This window comes from Schistocerca cancellata, chromosome 8 (assembly GCF_023864275.1).
Source record: "Schistocerca cancellata isolate TAMUIC-IGC-003103 chromosome 8, iqSchCanc2.1, whole genome shotgun sequence".
In the NCBI taxonomy this organism is placed as follows: domain Eukaryota; kingdom Metazoa; phylum Arthropoda; class Insecta; order Orthoptera; family Acrididae; genus Schistocerca; species Schistocerca cancellata.
Genome location: NC_064633.1, coordinates 478,421,528 through 478,449,019, shown reverse-complemented (window position 1 = coordinate 478,449,019; position 27,492 = coordinate 478,421,528). Strand labels below are relative to the sequence as shown.

General features: G+C 42.8%; 1 protein-coding gene across 2 annotated transcripts in view; it reads right to left on the bottom strand.

Annotated features, from left to right (window-relative positions):
* The window catches only part of LOC126095714 (heat shock protein Hsp-12.2), a 106,781-nt gene that overhangs the window by 35,798 nt on the left and 43,491 nt on the right, over window positions 1–27,492 (bottom strand). Inside the window, exon 2 of one of the 2 annotated variants that reach the window (XM_049910464.1) lies at window positions 13,281–13,367. The exons of the other annotated variant lie outside the window; for it this stretch is intronic. Within the exon in view, the coding sequence (XP_049766421.1) occupies window positions 13,281–13,367 (87 nt within the window). The remainder of the gene's footprint in view (window positions 1–13,280; window positions 13,368–27,492) is intronic. 2 annotated transcript variants of the gene reach the window in all.

Genomic DNA, 27,492 nt, shown 5'->3' with positions numbered 1-27,492 from the left:
GCATCGCTCACGTTCTTCACAAAATGAGCTTGCATATGGGTACGGTTAGGAGAAATGGTATAAGTTAACTGGTGTTCATTTATACCTCCTTTGGTTTTGGTTTTACATGTCGTGAGGGCCATAAAGTGGAAGGTCAGCAAGTTAAGGGTAGGTAATACCTGCTTTTCTTTTCAACCTATTTCTTACCCTTTCGTTAAACATAAGACGAGTTAAACCAAATGCGGTGAAAATATATATGTTTCTATGTTTTTCTTCTAGGAAACTTGTTCTTCAAAAATATTTATTTAAATGAAAAGTATTATTGAACGCATTTTGTTTCTCGATTAAAAACCTGGACAATTATGTGTCCTGAATGATTTTTTCAGGACACCAGGACATTTATATGAAAACCGGAACGTCTGGTCAGAATTCCTCTCCAATAGCTATGCGTATTAACACACGCATCACATAACTTTGTTCTGCTCAGAAACTTTGTATTTTTTTAACAATCATTGGGTACTACAAGTTAAGGAATTTTACAGAACTAAATAAAAAGCTGACACTAAAAAGTTATTATGATAACGCACTCCAAATCAAAGATTCTCATTCAAAATAATATCTTTGGAGTCTTCGTAACAGTGTAATCTTAAAAAGGAATAAAGTAATGTTCTTTGTTAGATGTGTACCGTAATCAATGGGCATGCAATGCACAAAGCAAACAGTTCGTTATTTGTAATAATATCAAGTATAAAAAAAACGTACGTGTAAGAGCCTCCTCACCTGATTTCTGCAGCCAAGTAATAAATAATTTAGCATGTGATATCGACTCGTTTCAGCTTTAAATTTTGTTCTATAGCAGTTTCGTACTTAAATATATACAGTTTCTTTATCAGTTTTCGAACGATAGGCCTAATTTTTGTCTTACATTATTTCCCAAGGTTTTCTTTGTAGCAGTTATTGCACGTATGATCAGATATTTCCAGTTAACGATTTATGAAAGTTACGGACATTCGATACACTCGTGTGAAGTATATTTATACGAAACTTTAATATAAGAAGTGTTGAGCTACAATACTCTTAAGACAGTGAACAGAACAATAGAAGAGCCATAAAGAATCGGAGTGTCACAATGGGCGATTCGTGGAGAAAGGGGATCGAATAAGTCGCTTTATTTAGGCGCAAAACCACTAAAACACTCCGACGCATGAAAAATGTATTGTCGCGTGACCTAGTAAACTTCCGTATCGACTCACTGCGTTCAACGACCCGGCCGGTACAGGCGGACTGAGCAGGTCGCACACCTCTACTCGTCATTCATCGTCTCCTTGGCCAGGGCATCTAACGAACGCTTGTGCGATGGCTCCCGGCTCTGGTCCGAGTTCATGAGTTGGAAAAAATTTTCACCATCAAGTTTTGGCCAGTATGGGGAGAACAGTTGGTGGCATGTTGCTCCCGAAACTCAGAAACACGTCAAAATTATGGATTACATACACAACCGGTCCGCTGTGTGTCAGACCGCGACGTTTATTATGATCCCTCAGTCCGATTGGAATGGTAAAGTCGGGGGCTGCCTTGGTTCTATTCAACAGCAGAAGGCTATATGCTGCAGCAGAAAACTTACACACACACGCACATACGCTCATCACAGTTACCTATACTGGGCAAATATACAGTACTCAGATTTCACGAAGATAATGTGCCCGCCCTTTTTTTTTAAAAAAAAAAGAAAAAAAAAGACGAGTCCGAAATTATCCTACCGTTTAAATTATTTTTACCTGTAAAGCGACAGGAGGGGCGCTTTAGACTACGAGCTTAACTTGGGAACACACAGCGAAATGCGAACTTGGTTGGGACAGCAGTAAGATTTTCGGCAACACAGCGGCAGATGGCAGAAAAAAAGCGCGCGCAACAGAAGGCAGACGCCGCAAGCGAGCCCGCATCTGCCTGGCCATTAATCACACGATTCGCGCGAGGGGGATAAGAGAAAAGGGAGAAAAAAGCAAGCAAGCATGGCAGCTCGAGAAGAAAGCGCGACTACCGCAACCATACAAGGGCGAATCTGTGGTTCCAAAATGTCCAAATGAGGAGTAACGCTCCGTGGACGTCGGTGTTGAGTCTAGACAATACACAAAGCTCAGAGAGCTTTCACAAAAAGGGAGTGACCGATCTAACTAACATTAATAGTCTACTAAAAGAACCAATCTCTCCCACGAAATAATAAAGAACTTTAAATTTATGTAACATCTGACACAGATACTTCAGTGTTTAATGCGTAAGACCAATACATTTTCGTTAATATACAGAAATTTCGTGAGTCACTGTAATTGAGACATCGCTGTTGTTGTGGTCATCAATGCAAAGACAGGTTCGAGGCATCCTTCCACGCTGGTCTATCCTGCGAAAGCCTTTTGTCTCTGCTTAAATATACTACTGGCCATTAAAATTGCTACACCAAGAAGAAATGCAGGTGATAAACGGGTATTTATTGGACAAATATATTATACTAGAACTGACATGTGATTACATTTTCACGCAATTTGGGTGCATAGATCCTGAGAAATCACTACCCAGAGGAACCACATCTGACCGTAATAACGGCCTTGATATGCCTGGGCATTGAGTCAAACATAGCTTGGATGGCGTGTACAGGTACAGCTGCCCATGCAGCTTCAACACGATATCACAGTTCATCAAGAGTAGTGACTGGCGTATTGTGACGGGCCAGTTACTCGGCCACCGTTGACAAGACGTTTTCAGTTGGTCAGAGATCTGGAGAATGTGCTGGCCACGGCAGCAGTCGAACATTTTCTGTATCCAGAAAGGCCCGTACAGGACCTGCAACATGCGGTCGTGCATTATCTCGCTGAAATGTAGAGTTTCGCAGGGATCGAATGAAGGGTAGAGCCACGGGTCGTAACACATCTGAAATGTAACGTCCACTGTTCAAAGTGCCGTCAATGCGAACAAGAGGTGACCGAGACATGTAACCAATGGCACCCCATATCATCACACCGGGTGACACGCCAGTATGGCGATGACGAATACACGCTTCCAATGTGCGTTCACCGCGATGTCGCCAAACACGGATGCGACCATCATGATGCTGTAAACAGAACCTGGATTCATCCGAAAAAATGATGTTTTGACATTCGCGCACCCAGGTTCATTGTCGAGTACACCATCGCAGGCGCTCCTGTCTGTGATGCAGCGTCAAGGGTAACCGCAGCTATGGTCTCCGAGCTGATAATCCATACTGCTGCAAACGTCGTCGGAATGTTCTTGCAGATGGTTGTTGTCTTGTAAACGTCCCCATCTGTTGACTCAGGGATTGAGACGTGGCTGCACTATCCGTTACAGCCATGCGGATAAGATGTAGTCATCTCGACTGCTAGTGATACGAGGCCGTTGGGATCCAGCACTGCGTTCCGTATTACCCTCCTGAACCCACCGATTCCATATTCTGCTAACGGTCATTGGATCTCGACCAATGCGAGCAGCAATGTCGCGATATGATAAACCGCAATCGCGACAGGCTACAATCCGACCTTTATCAAAGTCGGAAACGTGATGGTCCGCATTTCTCCTCCTTACACGAGGCTTCACAACAACGTTTCACCAGGCAACGCCGGTCAACTGCTGTTTGTGTATGAGAAATCGGTTGGAAACTTTGGTCATGTCAGCACGTTGTAGGTGTCGTCACCGGCGCCAACCTTGTGTGAATGCTCTGAAAAGCTAATCATTTGCATGTCACAGCATCTTCTTCCTGTCGATTAAATCTCGCGTCTGTAGTGCGTCATCTTCGTGGTGTAGCAATTTTAATGGCTAGTAGTGTACTTTGTGCTACATTCATTTGGATCTGCAAGATTTGGTCTGCTAGTACAATTTTTACCTCTTTACATTCCCCTCAAATACCAGAGTAACGACTCCTTGATGCCTCAGGATGTTCCTATAAACGTACCTCTTCTTTTAATCAAGTTGTGCCATAATATTTTTTTCTCCCCAATTCGAGTCAGTACCTTCTCCCTCAGTCGCTCGGTCTACCCATCCGATATTTATCACTGTCTTGTAATAACACATTTTTGAAGCTTCTGTTCTCTTCAAATCTTTTCCGTAGGTTCCAGACAAATGCCCCCAGTAAATGGCTCCCTAATACGCGGTTCAGTCACATTAAGGTGAACACCGTCTATGTTCGACGTCGGTGTCCGGTTATCACTCACAGAGGGCAGGTGGTAGCACTAGCAGTGGAAAGCTTACAGTGCCTGTTGGGCGACGCGGAAAACAGTGCAATCGCTGTCGTAATGCGGAAACGGAATGATTTATCTAACGTAGAAAAGGGCATGACTATTGGCTTTCGGGCCTAGGGCGGAAGCATTTCCCAATCGTTCGTTAAATGTTTGCGTGTCGCTCCGGTTAAAGTATATCGTGTATGGCAAAATGGAGCATCTAAAACCGGCACTGAGGCAACTGTGGTGCACCACGGCCCTAGTTGAGGGGTGAACAACAACTACCGATATGTGTACGGGTGAATACACGTGAGAACTCTTGAACAACTGACGATTCAGGTGACCCAAGCGGCCACCAACAGTGTCTCCTCAACGATCTTTTAGCGAACGTTGCTGCGTATGTGACTCCGCAGTAGGCGCCTGGTTCACACACGCAAGCTGACCGCTGTTCATCGGCGATGAAGGCAGTAATTTGCACGCCGATACCGAAATTGGACGTCCACTGAATGTCGACAGGTGGCCTTTCCAGATGAATCATGTTTCATGTTCCGTCGGACATATGGCCATTGGGGAGTACGGGTGAAACGTCTGAAAGCGAACACCCTCCAGCAGTTGCCGGATGAGGGAGCGTTACGGTCTGGGGAATGTTTTCGTGGCATCCCCTAGGTGACTTCGTCATTCTGCAAGGCACAATGGATCAACACCAGTAGGCATCTATGCTAGGGGATCATGTCCAGCCTTAGATGAATTTCTTTTCTCCTTGGCACGATGGCATCTACCAGCATGACAGTGCAACGTTTCACACAGGTCGCAGTATACAGGCGTGGTGCGAAGGGCACCAGGACGATTTTACCGTATTACCCTGGCCAGCAAACTCCACGGATTTAAACTCAAGCCAGAATTTGTTGGACCACCTGGACAGGGCTGCTCGCACCACGGATCCTCAATCCCCAACCGAGAAACCTAGTGCAGATGGCAACGGCACTGGGTCTGATCGGCTCCACATACCCGTTGATACCTCCGGCGATATGACTGACTCTTCCTGGACTTCCGCGCTGCTAAAGGTGGTTATTCAGGCTTTTGACAGGTGGTCACATTAGTCTTACTGCACCCTATATTTGAATATATATTCGATGTTGACAAATTTCTCATTTTCAGGAGCAGTTGCCAACTGCATTTTGTATCCTTGCTTATAAAATTGTCAATTTTTTGCACAAAAAAACCTCAGCATTGACTCAGATAATTAGGCTACATTCCATTACTGTTGATTTACTTTTTTTCGTTTCCATTCTATAACTTCTTTTCAATGCACTGTCCTTTCGTTCACGCAAGCTTCTAAGCTACTTGCCGTCTCTGATCGAATTACAATGACATCAGCAAATCTCAAAGGATTTATTTCTTCTTCATAAACTTTAAAATCTTTTGCGAACTTCTCATTGGATTTCTTTACTGTTTGCCCAGCGTATAGCTTGAATTCCGTCGGGGATGGGCTAATGCCGTATCTCACTGTCTTCTCAACGACTGTTCCCCTTTAATGTCCGTCAAGTCTTATAACTGCAGTATTGTTTCCGTACAAGTTGTAGACAGCCCGTCTCTCCCTTATTTATTGATTTTTATCTCTGATATCTTCAGAATTGCCGGAAAGAAGAATCTGCCATCCTATTGGGCAATTACCCGCCGCACAACAATAAATGTAATCTGTTGTCCATCGGTACGGTCTGCTGCCGACATCTCTTAAGCGGTTGTCTCCGAGGGCGCGGTCAAATACAGACATGTGTGTATGCAGGGACAGCACAGTGAATAAACCGTCTTCTATGCTGCAAATTCCGGTCATTTCGAGATCGTGTGTTACCTTGTATGAAAACGGAAGTTATGGTGTACCGTCAAGTGAGGTTTATAGAACTTCAATTCCAGACGTAAGCAGCATCGGTGGCTAAGTGAACATCAGTCTACAAATCCGAAGACCCAGGTCTTGATTCGGTTGGTTCTAGGAATGTGAAAAATGCGAATCGGGTCGGGGTCTGAGTTCACGTTAAACTGTACGTGAGTCTACTCAAAGGTCGGAGGAAGGCAGTGAGAAACCACGTGCAGTGGCTGGTCCATGCCCAGTAATACACTGTGGTGTCCAAACCAACCTTTCCAGAGCACCCGTCAGTCCAAAAACTTTCAAGACTGGCTTAATAAAAAAAAAATAAATAAAAAATAAATAGAAACTTTAAGGTGCTAATTTCAGTGATTGAGGTTTCTACATAGTCTCCCCTCAATTGAGTACAACGTTCAGAACGTTCATACAGTCATGCGAAAAAGTCAGAAAAGTCTTCTTTTGAGATGTTGGTTAAGTCGCATGTCACATTGGCTTGAATATCGATTATGTCGACAAAGCGTTGACCCTTGGCCATGACCCTTGGCCACAAGTTCACTATGCCTACTCGCAAATGACTGGTCGGATGCTCGACTGTTGTTTACAGTTGTTAGTTCAAGCTGCCACCGATGTTACTGCGCTGAAATCTTTATACTCCAGGAATAAAATCGATCTCTGAACTTTTTAGATTGATAAAGTAATAACAGATTCATGTAACGTACCTAAAACCGTATTTAAAGATTATTAAATTGTATGAAACAAAATTTACGATACTATTTAATGTTACATCTCCAGCACTTGATCGGAAGTACTGAAGTATCTGTGTATTAACAGACATAGGAACGAATATACCGCAACTTTTGAATGAAAGTACGCTATGTGATCAAAAGTATCCGGACACCTGGCTGAAAATGTCCTACAAGTTCGTGGCACCCTCCATCGGTAATGCTGGAATTCAGTATGGTTTTGGCCCACTCTCAGCCTTGATGACAGCTTCCACTCTCGCAGGCATACGTTCAATCAGGTGCTGGAAGATTTCTTGGGGAATGGCAGCCCATTCTTCCTGAGTGCTGCACTGAGGAGAGGTATCGATGTTGGTCGGTAGGCCTGGCACGAAGTCGGCGTTCATCCCAGAGGTGTTCTATGGCAATGAGGTCAGGACTCTGTGTAGGCCAGTCCATTAAAGGGATGGTATTGTCGTGTAACCACTCCGCCACAGGCCCTGCGTTATGAACAGGTGCTCGACCATGTTGAAAGATGCAATCGTCATCCCCGAATTGCTCTTCAGTAGTAGGAAGAAGAAGGTGCTTAAAACATCAGTGCAGGCCTGTGCTGTGATAGTGCCACGCAAAACAACAAGGGGTGCAAGCCCCCTCCATGAAAGATATGAGCACAACCTAACACCACCGCCTCTGAATTGTACTGTTGGCACTACACACGCTGGCAGATGACGTCCACCGGGCATTCGCCACACCCACGACCTGCCATCGGATCGGCACATTGTTTACCGTGATTCATCACTCCACACAACGTTTTTCCACTGTTCAATCGTCCAATGTTTACGCTCCTTACAACAAGCGAGGCGTCGTTTGGCATTTACCGGCGTGATGTGTGGCTTATGAGCAGCCGCTCGACCACGAAATCCAAGTTTTCTCACCTGCCGCCTAACTGTTATAGTACTTACAGTGGATACTGATGCAGTTTGGAATTCCTGTGTGATTGTCTGGACAGATGTCTGCCTATTACACATTACGACCCTCATCATTGTCGACGGTCTCTGTCCACAGACGAGGTCGGCCTGTACGCTTTTGCGCTGTACGTGTCCCTTCACGTTTGCACTTCACTATCACATCGGAAGCAGTGGACCTAGTGATGTTTAGGAGTGTGGAAATCTCGCGTGCAGACGTATGATACAAGTGACACCCCATCACCTGACCACGCTCGAAGTCAGTGAGTTCCGTGGAGCGCCCCATTCTGCATTCTGCTCTCTCACGATGTCTAATGACTACTGAAGTCGCCGATATGGACTACCTGGCAGTAGGTGGCAGCAAAATGCACGTAACATGGAAAACGTATGTTTTTGGGGTGTCCGGATACTTTTGATCACATAATGTACCATGACATACGTTTTGCGGAAGCCATAGGATGCAAGTACAGTATCAGAAGCGAAATTCGTACACAGCTCCTCCCAAATACCTCTAGCAAGACCTCAATTCGTGTTGACCAACAATTGAAAATACTAGGTAAATTATATTTACATTGAGTGATGAATTCCTTTTCCAGTTTCCAGCGAATGTTGCTTGAATGAGCATATTTGAAACTGCGGGCTCGTGTCAGAAGCATCTCTGCTCTCATCAGAATGTGGAATTAAGTAAAACGTGTTAAACGACATACTTAATGATGATCTACGTCAATTTTCTCCGCGATATAGGGGTCACAGTAATATGTTTAACTAATAGTAGACGGCTTCCTGAGAGATTAGCACATGTGAGTTGTCTCAACCAAAAACTGCATGAATTTATCTACGCGCCATACACAGTGGAGGATTTCCCCTATGAGTAGAATAGAATAATTTTTTTTAAGAATAGCTAAATACAGCACTTATGAATATCTTCGAATGACAGTGCGTGAAACGGGTATATTTATTGTGTGTCTGAAGGGAACTGCTTTCCTTATTGAAAGTGTGGCGGAAGTAGGGCGGCTCTGCAGGTGACCGGTTTCATGCTGCTGCTGGTCTTTCCGCAGAGGGAATTCATGGAGTGCAGACATGAAAGTAGTAAAGTGGATTATTTTTCTACACTATGATTTTCTTTTGCCCCAACGATTTGTATAGATTTAAGCCTGCACCGAACATTAAATCATCCCGTAGTCGACATGAATTTGTTCAGTGAATCGTGAGTTTTTATTATTATTTACGTGAATGCTGCGTAGGCAGCAAGTGTCAAGTGACGTTATAGGGATATGTAGGAGGTTTTGAGAGAAAAAAATGCGTAATTGATTTTAGCGATCCGCGACGAAAATCTGCAACGGGCGGCCCACTTTCAGTTTCTGGGAAGAACGCCCACTCTCCAGTTGGATGCAGACTTAAGACCTTGACGTACGTTGTCGGCAGGCTGTACGTAATTGTGGTGAGCGTTAAGATTGGAAGCGGTGAGCGTATTTGCTTTGCTTGGCTGAAGTCAGCGGGCACCGTGTCACAACATCCCGTTAGGTGTCTGACGTGATCATATGATCCAGAAGGGGAAACAAAGGCCAGCAAACAGTTTAGATAACGTCCAAGACAGACCCTGTGAACTCAGGCGTGAGTCATTTCTGTTCTGCTCACTGAATCACAATATGCCACTCTACAGAAACGAAATTTATCGCTTGTATGCAAGTCTATCGTTAACACTCGTTCTTCTTCCAGAGGACAAGGGCAGAAAATCTCCTCTCGACGCTTTCCGCTGTATTGCGATCTCCTGGTTTTATTACAATGCGTTGCTCAAGTTCTTTAATGTTAATTGTGTGTTTCACGCCAAAATTTGCGTTCGCAAACAAAATTAACGGTCACAATGTAAAGATTTATATGTTCCGGATGTGAGTAATGAAAGCAGAGACTTAAGGAAAACAATTTTGTTTTAAAAAGGTGGAAACAAAGGTAGCAATGTTAATATTCTAGTATGTAGATGAAGGAAAAAGAGAGTGTAAAGTAATTCAGAATGGAAAAAATAATGCAAAGATACAGATAAAGCCAAAACAAGTATACAAACTAGCTCATTTGGCCGAAAGTAAGGATGACTTACAACTTTTGAATGAGATACAGAAGACATTTAGCATAGATTGTAGACAAGGTTAACGAAATAATGATACTGCAGCAAAAATTTTTGATCATTTACCCGGTGATATAAAATGGCTGACAGACAGCAAAGTGAAGTAAAATTTGAAAACGAACTGATAAAATTTCCCCTTGACAATCTTTCTGTTCCGTAGCAGAATTTCTATTATTGTAATGTGTAAAAGTTGGTGGGTAGGAATTACTAACTCACATCTCCATATTAAAAGAAACTTATAAATGCTCAGCATGTTGCCGTACTCACAAATTAATTTGCAATCGAACGTAAAATGGCTCGCTCCACACCATTACGATTTATCGTGCAAAATGAGCCAGGGAACACGAAAGTAGCTAAGTAACTAAGATGAAAAATAAACAGTAGCAATAGGCAGGAGAATAATGATTCGCTAAGCATAAAATATGATGAAGAAACGTCTACATCTAACAGTGATGTGCTCTATTATCGTTATACCATTTTGATACAGTTTCAGAACTAGAAACCTTTACCAATTTCATAAAGTGTCCACACCCGTCGTCAAAGAACAAAGCGATTTTCTGGACAAGACCTTTTCCTAAGTATATTCTGATGTTATACTGTCTCTTCGCCGGCCGCGGTGGTCTAGCGGTTCTAGGCGCGCGGTCTGGAACCGCGCGGCTGCTACGGTCGCAGGTTCAAATCCTGCCTCGGGCATGGATGTGTGTGATGTCCTTAGGTTAGTTAGGTTTAAGTAGTTCTAAGTTCTAGGGGACTGATGACCACAGATGTTAAGTCCCATAGTGCTCAGAGTCATTTGAACCATTTGAACTGTCTCTTCTCCCTATTTGTTTGCCATTTTCCTTTGTTGGGGGGCCCTTTCTCCACTGGCACACTTGCCTAATATCAGCTTGTTATAATAATGCTTTCGTATTGCCTGCTTAGTGTGGACATGTGAACACTACTGACTAGCTAGGCATTCGCGGATCAACAGTACTTACATTTTTTTATTAGAGTTTATCTTGGGAAGAGTAAATCTCACAACCAGTTTTAAACTGTGAATGTCTTAACCTTTTTTTCGATTTAAAAGTCATCACCTTGATATTACTACGTAGTTAACAGCTGATTTAAGTTCAGCTAATAAGAACGCAGATACGTTTACACTGTGCTCCTCTCCTGACTTCCGCAGTTGTACTTCGAACAGTTGCTATTTAACGCATTCAAGCACGTGTATTTGTTTGTGGAGGTTAGATTTTGTAATTTAGTTTCCTAGTATTTTACCATCCACTATTACCTTTCTTTTTAAACGTATGATCTGCTGACAGCTTCTAAAAAGTTTAAACCTGTAATGCTACCGTATAACTTGAGGCTGAAACTAGAAAAAGGGAAGACATTGAATTCGCATCCGCGAGGACGGCGGTTCAAATCCACTTCCGGTCACACTAATTTAAGTTTTCCATAATTTCTCTAACTCGCCTAAGGTAAATTCCCGGACGTGTTCTCAGGAAAGTACGCGGTGTCTTTCCTTCCTCATCCTACTCTAATCCCAGGTTGTGTTTCGCCCCAAGTTACCTCGTCGACGGTAGGTGAAACCCTATCATTCCGTACATCCTTCGACTGTAAACAAACAGTATCAAATTCAAGCCAGAGAACTTATTATAGGAAATATACCGAAAAACACCATATCCCCAAACTCAAAGCGAGAGCATATACCTCATGGAACGGAGAGTGGGAAACAGCTCTATGGCAGAATGGCCGCCATTGTTGTAAGCTGCAATCTCCACCCAAAAGACCGTACTTCACGGATTGTCCTCGTAGCACCTGATGTGATTAGGATGAGTTTTAGCCACGTTAACTTCCCCAGTCGTCTTCACAGGATAGGCTATAGAGGTTCCCCTACTTTTTTATGCAACTCGACATCATATGGTGGTCTAAATGCCACACTCTTCTGTGTGAGTGGTATGGTGACCATCAGGTAACTTAGTGCAAGAAACCAAGCTAAATGAAACGTCGGTATCCCAGTGATATCACCACAATCATCCTCGCACCAAAAAGTGCAAAAAAATAACAAATTAATTATGGACTTTTTACAACATTCAAACCTTTATATAAAAACACAAGCTTTTTTGCGCTCCATACGTATAAAAAAATGAAATGACCGTGTGGCATTGATGGCAGGGAGGCCCATACCGGGAAATTCGGCCGCCGGGTAGCAAGTCTTATTCCAGGTGAAGCCACATTGGGCGACTTGCGCGTAGGTGATGATGAAATGACGAGGAGGACAACACAACACCCAGTCCACGAGTGGGGAAAATCTCCAGTCCGGCCGGTAATCGAACCCGAGCCCGCAGCGTGGGAGGCAAGCACGTTACCACTCAGATAAGCTGGCGGACTTCCATATGTATAACAGGCGGTCAAAAGATCGTTTATCCCAGGATATACAAGATATGCCGTGTTAGGGATATTGACCAGTAATCTGCGGATTGTACTGTTACACTGATGTTAATAACTTCTCGGCTTGATATTTTGTAACCACTCCGTCTACAGGCCACAAGTGGCCCATCGGGACCATCCGACCGCCATGTCATCCTCAAGGAGGATGCGGATAGGAGGGGCATGGGGTCAGGACACCGCTCTCCCGGTCGTTATGACGGTATTCTTACCGAAGCCGCTACTATTCGGTGGAGTAGCTCCTCAATTGGCATCACGAGGCTGAGTGCACCCCGAAAAATGGCAACAGGGCATGGCGGCCTGGATGGTCACCCATCCAAGTGCCGACCACGCCCGACAGCGCTTAACTTCGGTGATCTCATGGGAACCGGTGTATCCACTGCCGCAAGGCCATTGCCTTGATATTTTGTAACGATTTTTAATTTTGAAAAACGTGTAGATGCGTGTTAATTTTGGAGGGGTATTTTTTTTACTGAAAAAAAACTATCTTATATGCATGTTAAATAAAGTGTATGCTACCAGTGAAATCAGATACCTTTGGTTGTACTCCTATCGTTAAGTTCCTGTCAGAGACGGCTGTTTGGGTACGGTGCTTAAATTAACTAACGGCACATTTATAATTCGTAAACGATGGATTTTAGGACCTATGTTTATATGAGATTTTTTTCTTATTTTGGTGCAAGGAAGGTTCCTTGCGCAAAAGTTTGTAAAAGCATTTTTGAAACACACTGTACACGGACTGCAGATGGAATTAGTTCTGCCTATTTTGCGCTGCTGTGCAGAAATGGTAAACATGTGCATATACAAGCATGTAGTACACTTCATCATACTGTGACGTAGGTTGCATTCCGCCTTGCAGTTTTAGTGGCCAGCAGTGTGGCCAGAAGTACGGCCACGTGCACCAATACGCCGAATCACAGTTAAGATGGAAAAAGCAGAGGAGAGTTAGGGTAAGAGAGGTGAAGCGAGAAGCGGGCGTACCTCTTGAAGTTGGAGGAGGAGAAGAAGTCGGCCGGTGGCTCCCCCCAGGCGGTGCTGCTGCTCGTCGTCTTGGTCTCCGAGTGCTGGCTGCAAGGTTAGTCGGGTTAGTGTGTGAGAGAGAGACTGTGTGCTGTGGAGGCGCCCCAACACCGGGCAGCAGCATGCTACGAGGGCGAAACACACCGCTCACCAGGCTCACGGTGGCCGGCTGCCGTTACACGAGCGGAGAAGATCCAAGTGAGCTACTGACAGATGAAGTAATACTTGCCATTTAGGAAAGAAGGTGGCTGTAGTAGGTTGACGGTGCGCTACACGTTTCGATCATCACCCCCCTCCCCCCACCATCCCTTTTACTGTCGTTTATAAATTTTACACTTCCAAAGCCGATATTGGCATGAGACTTCCAGAATTCACTATGAAACTTTTACCGAATAAACTGAAGTAATATTCTCTTATGCAAGCCAAGAATACAATATCGAAACGTGTCGCGCATATAGAACCCAAGCCAAACACTACGTTAGGTACAATCCCAGCTGACAATATCGACCACTTGCACATTAGTTCAAATGTAGCCTACCATAATTCTCTTAAATGTCCAGGCATGAAGTTCCTTTTGTGGTTATCCGTGTCCCCTTCCTTTCCGTTTTCAATCACCAATCTCCTCTTCTCAACCAGCCTCTCTCCAAAACAAATATTAAGAAACAAGTGGAGAGGCGTTTTTCTGTACGTACAGGCTAATAAGGCACTCGGCGACTTCGCTCAAGTGAGTCAGAGAATCGAAAGAAGTGGATTGACATCGACCAACTACTTTCTCGTCGTAGTCAACTGCTAACTAGCGGATTACAGTGTGTTTAATGCCTATATCAAAGATATAAGAAGTGACACATGGAATTTGCGATCGCTCAAACGTTGTGTGTTTGATATAGTCTTATTAATGAGCGATTAGAAGCGTTGAAAACTTTGTTGTCCGCTAGCTAAGGTTGGCAGCCAATGGTAAGCCCTTAATAGTGGTCAGTGCCAATGGGCTTCTATCCATTCAACTACTGCAATGAGTCATCTGCCACTGAGTCTATTTAGAGCGCTCATATGTCTTACATTCTTATCGGCTCTTGTTGCATTAGTCTATTTGCACCATATAATAATTTGAAAAGGGTAGACCAATAGGCTTAGCTACTTATTTTATTTTATTTTTGTTACAGTGATTCTTTCGGTATCACTTTTACATTAAGGCACGAAATTATTTGCGCGTTTACTTTCAAGACAGGCATGTCCGCGATGCTGAACTGCTTCAATCAAGCAAATGTGTTACGAAGTGTGGTGTCACCGCCAGACACCACACTTGCTAGGTGGTAGCTTTTAAGTCGGCCGCGGTCCGCTAGTATACGACGGACCCGCGTGTCGCCACTGTCAGTGATTGCAGTGAGCGCCGCCACACGGCAGGTCTAGAGAGACTTCCTAGCACTCGCCCCAGTTGTACAGACGACTTTGCTAGCGAACCTACACTGACAGATACGCTCTCATTTGCCGAGACGATAGTTAGCATAGCCTTCAGCTACGCCATTTGCTACGACCTAGCAAGGCGCCATTACCAGTTTATATTGAGATATTAAAACCTGTACAGTCAAGAGCGATGTACACTAATTATGGATTAAAGTTAAGTATTCCAGCAACTACGTTCTTTTCTTACTAGACTCAACTACTTTACTGTTCCAGACCTCACGCCAGTCTGCGTGAGCTTAACGCGTGCATTTCGGCATCCTCGCATAGTGACTTGGCTGTCTTGCCAAGTCACAACACGAAGCATCTGTTTACGTTACTGAGGCAGAACCTCTTACATGAATCACAGCAACACTGCACCCTTTCCTTCTGAAATGAAGCTTACTTTTGCGGTCAGATACTGTTTAAAATTGCAACAGATTTTGTACTCAGGGCTGCCACACTTTGAAAAGATAAGATATTCAGCCCCGTTTCACTTCATGTAAATGAGGGACCATCAGCCGCTTAAATTTTACGTTATGCCATAGATGAACATATGCACTATGGGCTTTGACCACTATTTCGGTATATGAGAACCCCGTTAGCTCACCAGATACTGTTACTCATGGTATCGCTGGAGCGTTAAATGTTATTTTATGCTTGACGTCCACTACTTTGCGAAAAATCCCATTCTCTTTTCTCAATCAGAACATGACTTGATTTTATTGCACCTGATGACGCAATTAAAATGCCGCGAGTGCAGTCGCGCCTGTAAATAAAGGACGGCCTTATCTTATCAAAATGCAACTATTTAAAATCTCAGTGTTGCGTGATTAGATATGAAGTGCAATTTTTTCCACCTTATATGGTTCAGACACACCTCCATATTTTTCCTGAAATCTAGCGTCTTAGAACATTCTAAAAATAACTCGTCAGAACATGCTTGCGTGACCCAGAAACATATTAAAATTGGAGACCAGTTGAAACAAATACTAGGAAGAAGCTCAGATAACACAAAAGGACTCAGATATGCATCCACAGTAGTAAGAAGCTAGCGGTAAATAGCATTCCGGTTTCAAAGTAAGACAAATAAAAGCCTTCTGATTACAGAGTCGGTGTGTTTCGCCCATAGGATACAAGATGCTGAAAATTTGAAAACACATTAGTTCACAGCAAACCATCGTGCATCAAAGCATTAGAAGTGTAGTAAGATAATATAAGTGCTAACTACAACATCCAGAAGTCAATGGAATTTGTGTTGAGTGTTCAATGAGCCATCAGAGACATTCTCTTTTCTGTTACATCACATTCACGTTTGCCACGTCAAACATCTGCGCCATAGATAGCAAAGATTGATAATAACTTCTTTTTCCTATACCTGTAAACGTTGGTGATTTTACAGACAAATGAGTGAAAATTTGACACTTAAAATGAAGATTGCATATTTCGAATTTCAATATGGAAGAATGAGTTGCTCAGTTTCATTCACAGGAATACACTTATTTATCGTAGTAATTTCTAAAGTGACAATCTATTTTTACCCGTACTTGAGGTTTTTACAAATCTCATGACTTCAGCAAATTAATAAAATGATTGATGAGCAAGAACTGAAATCAGTCAGCTACAAAACATGTATTTCTTCTTTGGATGACTTGCATTCTTCGCTGTATCACTGCAGTTCCATGTTTCAGGTCCTTTGAACGAAAACTGGACGCATGGAGAAGACGATTCTGTTCGAGATATTAACGTTAGAATGCAAAGCTGCACCGTTATTTGGAGTCCTTTTGAAACCGTAGGCTTCCCTATAATTAGCTGGATAATTCGATTCAAAGACCGGAGGAATGCAAGAACGTACTGACTCCAATACGGGCACGGTTAGCAATACACTATGGTGTTCAAACGAACCTTTGGGTTGCTGACGGTTTTACTTATTGGCTCACCTTTATATGAAGACAAAGTATCCGTTACCAAAACATTTCTACACCCACATCTACACAGATTCTCCGCAAGCACTGTACGGCGCGTGGCGGAGGGTTTCCTGTACGACTACTAGCCATTTCCTTTCCTGTTGAACTAGCAGAGAGAGAGAGAGAGGGGTAAAAACGACTGTCCATATGCCCCCGTATGAGCCCTTACTTCTCGTATCTTATCTTCGTGGTCCCTAAGCGAAATGTACGAGGGCAGTTCAATAAGTAATGCAACACATTTTTTTTCTCGGCCAATTTTGGTTGAAAAAACCGGAAATTTCTTGTGGAATATTTTCAAACATTCCCGCTTCGTCTTGTATAGTTTCATTGACTTCCGACAGGTGGCAGCGCTGTACGGAGCTGTTAAAATGGCGTCTGTAACGGATGTGCGTTGCAAACAACGGGCAGTGATCGAGTTTCTTTTGGCGGAAAACCAGGGCATCTCAGATATTCATAGGCGCTTGCAGAATGTCTACGGTGATCTGTCAGTGGACAAAAGCACGGTGAGTCGTCGGGCAAAGCGTGTGTCATCATCGCCGCAAGTTCAAGCAAGACTGTCTGATCTCCCGCGTGCGGGCCGGCCGTGCACAGCTGTGACTCCTGCAATGGCGGAGCGTGCGAACACACTCGTTCGAGATGATCGACGGATCACCATCAAACAACTGGGTGCTCAACTTGACATCTCTGTTGGTAGTGCTGTCACAATTGTTCACCAGTTGGGATATTCAAAGGTTTGTTCCCGCTGGGTCCCTCGTTGTCTAACCGAACACCATAAAGAGCAAAGGAGAACCATCTGTGCGGAATTGCTTGCTCGTCATGTGGCTGAGGGTGACAATTTCTTGTCAAAGATTGTTACAGGCGATGAAACATGGGTTCATCACTTCGAACCTGAAACAAAACGGCAATCAATGGAGTGGCGCCACACCCACTCCCCTACAAAGAAAAAGTTTAAAGCCATACCCTCAGCCAGTAAAGTCATGGTTACAGTCTTCTGGGACGCTGAAGGGGTTATTCTGTTCGATGTCCTTCCCCATGGTCAAACGATCAACTCTGAAGTGTATTGTGCTACTCTTCAGAAATTGAAGAAACGACTTCAGCGTGTTCGTAGGCACAAAAATCTGAACGAACTTCTCCTTCTTCATGACAACGCAAGACCTCACACAAGTCTTCGCACCCGAGAGGAGCTCACAAAACTTCAGTGGACTGTTCTTCCTCATGCACCCTACAGCCCCGATCTCGCACCGTCTGATTTCCATATGTTTGGCCCAATGAAGGATGCAATCCGTGGGAGGCACTACGCGGATGATGAAGAAGTTATTGATGCAGTACGACGTTGGCTCCGACATCGACCAGTGGAATGGTACCGTGCAGGCATACAGGCCCTCATTTCAAGGTGGAGTAAGGCCGTAGCATTGAATGGAGATTACGTTGAAAAATAGTGTTGTGTAGCTAAAAGATTGGGGAATAACCTGATGTATTTCAATGCTGAATAAAACAACCCCTGTTTCAGAAAAAAAAATGTGTTGCATTACTTATTGAACTGCCCTCGTATTTTGGCGACATTAGGATCGTTCTGCAGTCAGTTTCAAATGCCGGTTTCTTTCATCTGACCTGGTACGGATACCAGACACTTGAAGCAGTACTCAAGAACAGGTCACACTAGCGTCCTGTATGAGGTCTCCTTTACAGACGAACCACTCTTTCCTAGAGTTCCCCCAATAAACCGAAGTCGACCATCTGCCTTCCCTACAACAATCCTCACGTGCTCGTTCCATTTCATATCGCTTTGCAACGTTATGCCCAGATATTTAAACAACGTGACTGTGTCAAGCAGTACACTGCTAATGCTGCATCCGAACATTAAAAGTTTGTTTTTCGTATTCATCAGCATTAACTTACATTCCCCGCATTTGGAGCTAGCTGCCATTTATTACACCAACCAGAAATTTTGTCTAAGGCATCTGATATCTCCGTACAGTCATACAACTCTGGCACCTTACCGTGCACCACAGCTTCATCAGTAAACAACCGCAGACTGCTGCCCCCCGCCCGCCAAATTATTTATGTACAACAGCGGTCCTATCACACGTCCATGGAGCACTCCTGAGGATATCCTTTTCCATTGCTGGGGTTGAATCAAATGTATTCGAATATTTTAACAAGGTGCTGGCCTAAAGCTCGTAAATATTGGAAGAAAATCATAATTTACCGTCAAGAACTGCTGACAAAATTTCCTTATTTAACAACCAGTTTCGGTCCATAGACAAACAGGTTCATAAAAACACGCCCAACATCATATTATGCGATAAAATCAATAGCATCAAATAATGAAATGCATGAACTGGTCACTGTTGAACAAAAATAAAAATTACATTTTCAGTCATAAAAATGTGCCGAACTGTGCACTCATTCGTATTATATTAACAGTCAGCGAAAACATTACGAAGTGAGGTATTCTAATATTAATCCTGACTGCTAATACAACATGAATGTGAGCAACAGTCCGCAGCTCGTGGTCGTGCGGTAGCGTTCTCGCTTCCCGCGCCCGGTTTCCCGGGTTCGATTCCCGGCGGGGTCAGGGATTTTCTCTGCCTTGTGATGACTGGGTGTTGTGTGATGTCCTTAGGTTAGTTAGGTTTAAGTCCCGTAGTGCTCAGAGCCATTTGAACAATTTCTTTTTTTTTGTGAGCAACATTTGGCAAATTTTTATGATTTACGATGTAATTTTTATTAGTTTGACGCCGTTGGTTTTATCTCCCAGTATGAAGTTGTGGATGTTTTTATGAACCTGATCCTGGTGTTTGGGCCGAAACTGAGAAACTGATTGTTCTAGCGCAGAAATTTTGTGAGCAGGCCTTGAAGGTAAATCATAACGTTCTTTAAGAATTCGAGTAATTGCCCACTTGATCGCATACTTTCACACAAGTAGAAATGCAAACTACGTTTTAAATCACCAGCATTTACCACATAACTGATATGTCAGTTTTGTGCAATAAGCTAAAGTGTGAATATAAGAAGACTGAAGTTGACACATTTTTACAAGCTATCAAAGTAAATATAGCATCGATAAGTTTACATATCTAGCTACACTTTCGCTTGTACCAAGGTCATCTGCTAAGGGGTTTGAGGCGGCAATTTTTCAGATACTACGTGTGCTCATGAAAAGCGTCCATACCTCACTCTGTAACAAAGACAAAAGCTCCAGTATCTATCTCTGGTTGACTTTCAGGTATTCTTATTTAATTATCTCCGTGCCAATATTTAGAGTCTGAAAGACGGCAAGTAGTGACTGGTTAGGATAGTATTTTAAACTTCATTTCACCTTAACTAGTTGGGAGAGCTTGCTCTAAGGTTGCAGAAAGACGAGGATGTAGCATTTCTAAGAGGACTCTGCCCACTGTAGGACTGGGTAACATAACTTTCACGTTAACGATACTAAGTATACGGAATTGGTTATGTTGTAATCATCAGGATGGAATGCCAAGCCCTTTCCGAAACACTGGGGGCCTAAGTGTTGACAGCATGAATGGGATTCGGGTCTTCTATCACAGTGGTAGCCAACTTACTTGGTGGGCGGTAGGTGGCAAGGGTTTTAAAAGTATTTTCATTAGGCTTTCGTAAAATTTTGACATAAAACTATGTGGTATGTAATTATTATTATTTGCTTTAATTTGCTCTAATTCTGCTTTATGAATTGTATAAAGTGAAGTTACTTTTTATAAACTACCATTAGTGCGGAACCAGTAGGTGGTTAGAAAATTTTACTACTGACAGAGATACAAAAGTGGTCGGTAGGTCGAAAAGGTTGAGTATCCCTTTCCTACCAGATAAAACGGAAGCAATCTGGCGAGAATGAGGTGGCTGAGAACTGTCGGCTCTCCAGACGCGTATGTTTCACTGTACCACGAGACATTTGAACCGGAGAATCGGTCTTCAGAGCTGTGCTCTCAGTAGTTTTCCAATCACGACGTCTAATGCCACCAAATAATTTATTGGGGGTATTTTAGTGTTAGCGCAAACACAAATAGTGAAGGCGGCTGTGTGATATGCAAGAGCGCCAGTGCTTACTACCAGAGATTAGAGGCGGCTCCACGTGTTGCGCTTTCACTGGGCGACTTGTGTGTGGGAGGACGTTTACGTTCGTCTTGCGAAATGAGCGCTAACCGCTGCTACGGATGACGTAATGACGGCTGTAGCCAGCCTGCTAGTGCGTGACTGCCTCTGCTTTACAGCTCGACCTGCAGCCGACAACAGCCTTCCTCCTCGAAAATGCGAGAGCAGTATGTTCTTGCACCACTTGCCTCGTAGCTAAACACGCGACTGCTTCAGGTTTTCATTTCCGCCGTAGTACGTTTTATAAGTTCAGTTAATCATAAGGAAAATTAGTTTCCACGACCCGTCTACATCCATATCTACATCTACATCCATAATCCGCAAGCCACCTGACGGTGTGTGGCGGAGGGTACCTTGAGTACCTCTATCGGTTGTCCCTTCTATTCCAGTCTCGTATTGTTCGTGGAAAGAAAGATTGTCGGTATGCCTCTGTGTGGGCTCTAATCTCTCTGATTTTATCCCCGTGGTCTCTTCGCGAGATATACGTAGGTGGGAGCAATATACTGCTTGACTCCTTGGTGAAGGTATGTTCTCGAAACTTCAACAAAATCCCATACCGAGCTACTGTGCGTCTCTCTTGCAGAGTCTTCCACTGGAGTTTATCTATCATCTCCGTAACGCTTTCGCGATTACTAAATGATCCTGTAACGAAACGCGCTGCTCTCTGTTGTATCTTCTCTCTCTCTCTTCTATCAACCCTATCTAGTATGGATCCCACACCGGTGAGCAGTATTCAAGCAGTGGGCGAACAAGTGTATTGTAACCTATTTCCTTTGTTTTCGGACTGCATTTCCTTAGGATTCTTCCAATGAATCTCGACGACGAAGTTATTAATGACGCTTTTAGGGAAGCCGTGTTCCATTTACAGGAAGCGGGCCTTATTCGAATCCACGGGAAACCTAAATTAGGTCGCCGGACTGAACCGTTATCTACACGAATGCGAGTGTAGTATGTTTACCATTACGCTACAACACTCGTTAAAAATGACACCTGAAAATGTGGCACCTTCAAAACAACTACGAGAAAAATGTTAGTATGTATTATTGAACGTGATTGTATCTTGCATCTCAGTTCCATGACTGAAATCGATTGTCTAACATCTAAGACGAAGTTAATTCCTTTTTGACCAAAACACAAGCGCTGCTAGCTGTCTTGCGTTCGTTAATTACGCAAATTTTGACAAATTAAGAAAATGTAACCTTTAACTCGGCTGAAACAAATCTATGAAGCAGTTCAGTTGCTCTTGGATTTGAATTGATTCCCTTAACATTATGTAGACTAGATTCTGAACGCTGCTCACGAACTGGAATTATTTACACGGATATCGTGCCTGCAATACAAAAGATTTTTGTTTTTGGACAACTGTGCAACATTCATCATCCACAGTTGACCGCCTAGAAACACTTTGCCAAGAGACTCTATTGTTCCGAGATTGTGTGTAATCTCTCCTCCGTAATTAGTAGAATAGTTGGTTTACAGTTATGAGGAGGGCGAGGATGTGTCACCTACATTGCTAATGATTAACGATGTAACAACACACTACGGTAGTTTTCCTAGTACCTTTGTTCAGTTAAGCTAATACCAGCGTTACCTGTACGTTTGACGTGCTGCTATCATATCCGGAGTTACCTCATAACGATCACTTTCTTTACATATAAGATCAGTGTCTTACTAGAATCCTCTAAAAACCGGAAGCAGTGAACCATTTAGGAACCGAGTGAGGATATATAATGGGCCAGGTAACCTATGGAACATTTTCGTTCTATATAGTTATACTCCTATCTGTTGCTTAAGAGTAAATAGCATTTATAGTAAAACAAACTGTCAATGTTTAATTTAGGTTTTATTCGAAAATTGTTGATTTGTAACGTGAAGCAGAGGCTTATTGTAGTAAAAGAAAAGAAAGAACACAGATTTACAACAAAATGCTAGAAAACGCAATTTCCTCAACAAAAAGGTGAAATAAAGAAACATTGTCAAACCAAAGTACATCAAATATAGCTTCACTACTTCGTCCAACTTGCGTAAAACATGTTTCTGTTATTCATAAACAATTTTCGCATTTATCGATAATAACAGGAAGCTATTGCCTTTGACCTTGATGAAAAATATTCTATCGAGTAGAAAATAACAACAATACTACTTTGCGCTTGTGCACGGAAACTGGGAAACTGTACCTCAACAAAAGTAATTGCTTTGATAAAATAAAAGAGCAGGAGTTACGCGATCAGCTAATGGTTATTACTTATACAATGCAATTTATGTTCTTTAAGGATACAAAATACGCAATGAACTAACACTGAATGATGTGCGATTCCAATTATGTATAAAACTAATAACCAAACGAAAAACTAAGACAACTCCTCGGCTCCCAGTTTTTCTCTTACACATTCATTTATGTGTCTTTCCCTACTAATGCTAGCAGTACTAATGGTAATCCGATTATTTACTACGTCATTTATGTAGTGTACCAATACTACTAAACCGTAATTTCGGTAGAGCACAACTCATAGCAGAGGAGATGCATAAGGAAGATTTTTGTATGTTTGACAACGCACGTCTGCTGCTTGCTTCTCATTTTTGGCAGTGCCTAATGGCATATTAACTTCCTATAAACTTGATAATGCGATAGTGTAGTTTCGAAACTAGTTGTGTTAAATAACACATTTTCGACAATTGTTACGTGGACCTTCAGTGTTGATCTGTCATACATCTTTACGGTAGCTACACGGCATACCGATGAAAGTAGCTTTGAATTTAATTATTATTACCAAGCGAGGTATCGCAGTGATGAGAAACTCTGAAGGACGACAGTTCAAATCTCCGTCCGGCCATCCAGATTCACGTTTTCCATAGTTTCCATAAATCGCTGAAGGCAGATGTCGGAGCGATTCTTTTGAAAGATCACGGAGGATTCTCTTCCTAATCCTTCCCCTGTATGATTTTGTGCTCCCTCTTTAATGACATCTTCGCTATAGGAGACGTTAAATCCTAATACTGCTTTTAATCGATTATAAGTCAAGGTTTTTTCGCAAAATCTCTATTCGAAAACTACAGGGTCATCTTTTATTCACATATTAAACTACTGCTGCTGAGGTCAATGTATTTATGTTGTTTAACGTACTGATGTGTGATCTTACATTTACTGAAGAAGCTTGGGCCTTTGAGGGTACGAGCAGATTTATTTTGGAGAATTCGGAAGGGCAGATTCGAAATTTCCTGATAAGCCGAAGCGCTCGATACAGTATCAACATTGCTCGAACAATGCTGTAACATTTAACTAGCGCGGTGTTAGTGCAAGGAATACGAGAGAAGCTATGAATTAGCGACCAGTACAATCTATTGCTCTGCTTGAAATTTGACAATTTTATGAAACACAGGAGGACACAAAATTTAACAAATTATCTTACAAATTCTTATTGTATTCGAACAGGTTTGCAAAACAGATTCTCAGCATGTAAGGCTAACATATACACACATTTACGGTTCTTGTTAAGTAAAGTTAACATTGAAAGGCGAAAATGTTGCCCTTCAAAAAACATTACTTGTCTGTGAACACAACTCAATGCTTGATTTGATTATGAGATACTCTAATAATTTACCACGTGAGTTGGAAATGAGAAATTCTGTCACTGTTCACGTAGTAGAATAGCGGGTAAATACATTACCACCATTTAATCAGCTTTAGAACAAAATTGTGACATTCAGGTGAAAGACGAAAGAAAATTAATCCAGAATTAAATGTCTAAAAAACAAAATAAATTATATTAAATGACTATAATTGTTTTATCACGAGAATAAATTACAGCGGCGAAATCCGTCGTGATGGTACCAAAAGACGTCACTAGATCACGGGACAAAAGAATTTTACTGAATCCCGATTGCGATTTTTATTTATACATTAGTTAGTGTTGTTGCACATGACCTGCATCCTAGAAGATACTACAGTCCGCGTTTCATAGTTGCTCAGCAGAGCATTACGGAAGGGGTGGCGGGGGAACAGTGGTACCAGCTCGGCCGTTCGCCAGGGTGTGTGCGGGGGAGGTGTAGTGAACGGGCAGCGAATTCTGTCGTGCAGCCAACCATGGAAACCTATGCCGCTGCAGTTTACCTGAATCCATTTGAATTGACTTTAAAATTGGAGAAATAAACAACAATTGTATACATTTCTGAAGGAGACGGTAAAAGTCCAGATAGGGGCCAGTGGGGTACTTACGTGTTCCCTGCAACAATGTTGTCGACGTTCACTTTGAGGTATAACGAGAACAAAAGGGGGTGCGTCAACTGCTGGTTATGTGCAGCCAGTGAGAGAGCGGTGGGTAGACGATGTGTTTGGAAACAAGAAACATAGTACCATTCTCAAGTCAGCATAGATGAGAAATCCGATATGAATTCGCCAAAAATTACCAGCGTTCTCAGGTTCCACTATAATCACAACCTCAGATATCGCAAGATATTCGGAAGAACAGCTAAATATTTCTGACAACGAAAAAATAAATTTCACAATTGTGCTACTACGATGATGGTGATGATTAAAAATGGTGATACCACAGAGGATAGGCTTGTTGTTGTTGTTGTGGTCTTCAGTCCAGAGACTGGTTTGATGCAGCTCTCCATGCTACTCTATCCTGTGCAAGGTTCTTCATCTCCCAGTACCTACTGCAACCTACATCCTTCTGAATCTGTTCAGTGTATTCATCTCTTGGTCTTCCTCTACGATTTTTACGCTCCTCGCTGCCTTCCAATACTAAATTGATTATCCCTTGATGCCTCAGAATATGCCCTACCAACCGATCCCTTCTTCTAGTCAAGTTGTGCCACAAATTGCTCTTCTCTCCAATTCTATTCAATACCTCCTCAATAGTTATGTGACCTACCCATATACAGCATTCTTCTGTAGCACCACATTTCGAAAGCTTCTATTCTCTTTTTGTCTAAATTATTTATCGTCGTCCAGGTTCCACTTCCATTCATGGCTACACTCCATACAAATACTTTCAGAAACGACTTCCTGACACTTAAATCTATACTCGATGTTAACAAATTTCTCTTCTTCAGAAACGCTTTCCTTGCTATTGCCAGTCTACATTTTATGTCCTCTCTACTTCGAGCGTCAGCAGTTAATTTCCTCCCCAAATAGCAAAACTCATTTACTACTTTAAGCCTCACATTTCCTAATCTAATTCCCGCAGCATCACCCGATTTAATTCGACTACATTCCATTATCCTCGTTTTGCTTTTGTTGATGTTCATCTTATATCTTCCTTTCAATACACTGTCCAATCCGTTCAGCTGCTCTTCCACATCCTTTGCTGTCTCTGACCGAATGACAATGTCATCGGCGAACCTTAAAGTTTTTATTTCTTCTCCATGGATTTTAATTCCTACTCCGAATTTTTCTTTCGTTTCCTTTACTGCTTGCTCAATATACAGACTGAACAATATCGGGGAGAGGCTACAACCCTGTCTCACTCCCTTCCCAACCACTGCTTCTCTTTCATGCCCCTCGACTCTTATAACTGCCATCTGGTTTCTGTACAAATTGTAAATAGCCTTTCGCTCCCTGTATTTTACCCCTGCCACCTTCAGAATTTGAAAGACAGTATTGCAGTCAACATTGTTAAAAGTTTTCTCTAAGTCTACAAAAGGTAGAAACGTAGGTTTGCCTTTTCTTAATCTAGCTTTTAAAATAAGTCGTAGAGTCAGTATTGTCTCCCGTGTTCCCATATTTCTACGGAATCCAAACTGATCTTCCCCGAGGTTGGCTTCTACCAGTTTTTCCATTCGTCTGTAAAGAACTCGCGTTAGTATTTTGTAGCTGTGAGTTATTAAACTGATAGTTCTGTAATTTTCACATCTGTCAACGCCTGCTTTCTTTGGGATTGGTATTTTTATATTCTTCTTGAAGTCTGAGGGTATTTCGCCTGTCCCATACATCTTGCTCACCAGATGGTAGAGTTTTGTTAGGCCTGGCTCTCCCAAGGCTGTCAGTAGTTCTAATGGAATGTTGTCTACTCCTGGGGCCTTGTTTCGACTTAGTAAGGAAGAAAGAGAGTAAAGAAAAAAATTAATGTAGACCATTTATTTTTATTATCTTTCTTCGTATGTTATCAAATATAGACAAGCAATAAATTGCCTAAGTTTAAAATAGGTATAATGCTAATGTTTTAGGCAGCCACTTAATGTCAAAACAGATTAGTCAGAATATGTTAAAAATAAATTTTTCTGAAGGAGACTCTTTAAAAAAAAATGGGATCGTCTCCTATTCAGGGTCGTCTTATACTTGGTTAAATCGATATTCCTTCCTGCGGTCCTCGTAATTAATTGCTGTCTGAACTCACATTACCAAATACAGCATCCCGCGTGCTGTGGTCGTGAGTCAGCAGTCTACTGCAAGCCATTGCTGCAGAAGGATGGCAGAGCCACGGATTTCTCGCGAGTTTCGGCCTCAACTTTGCGAGGCGCCGCCGCTGAGTGTCACAGTAGAGGCGCCAGACGGGCGCCGCCTTTTACCTCCTTTTGGGGCGTCGGCCGCTTTCATGAGCTGGAGATGGCTGGCAAGGGAGTCTCTTTTTAAGGACAAGGCGCGAGGCGACGTAACGGGCGCGCCTGCGCAGCTCGTTAATACTCGGAAGAACGCTGCCGCCGGACGTTCT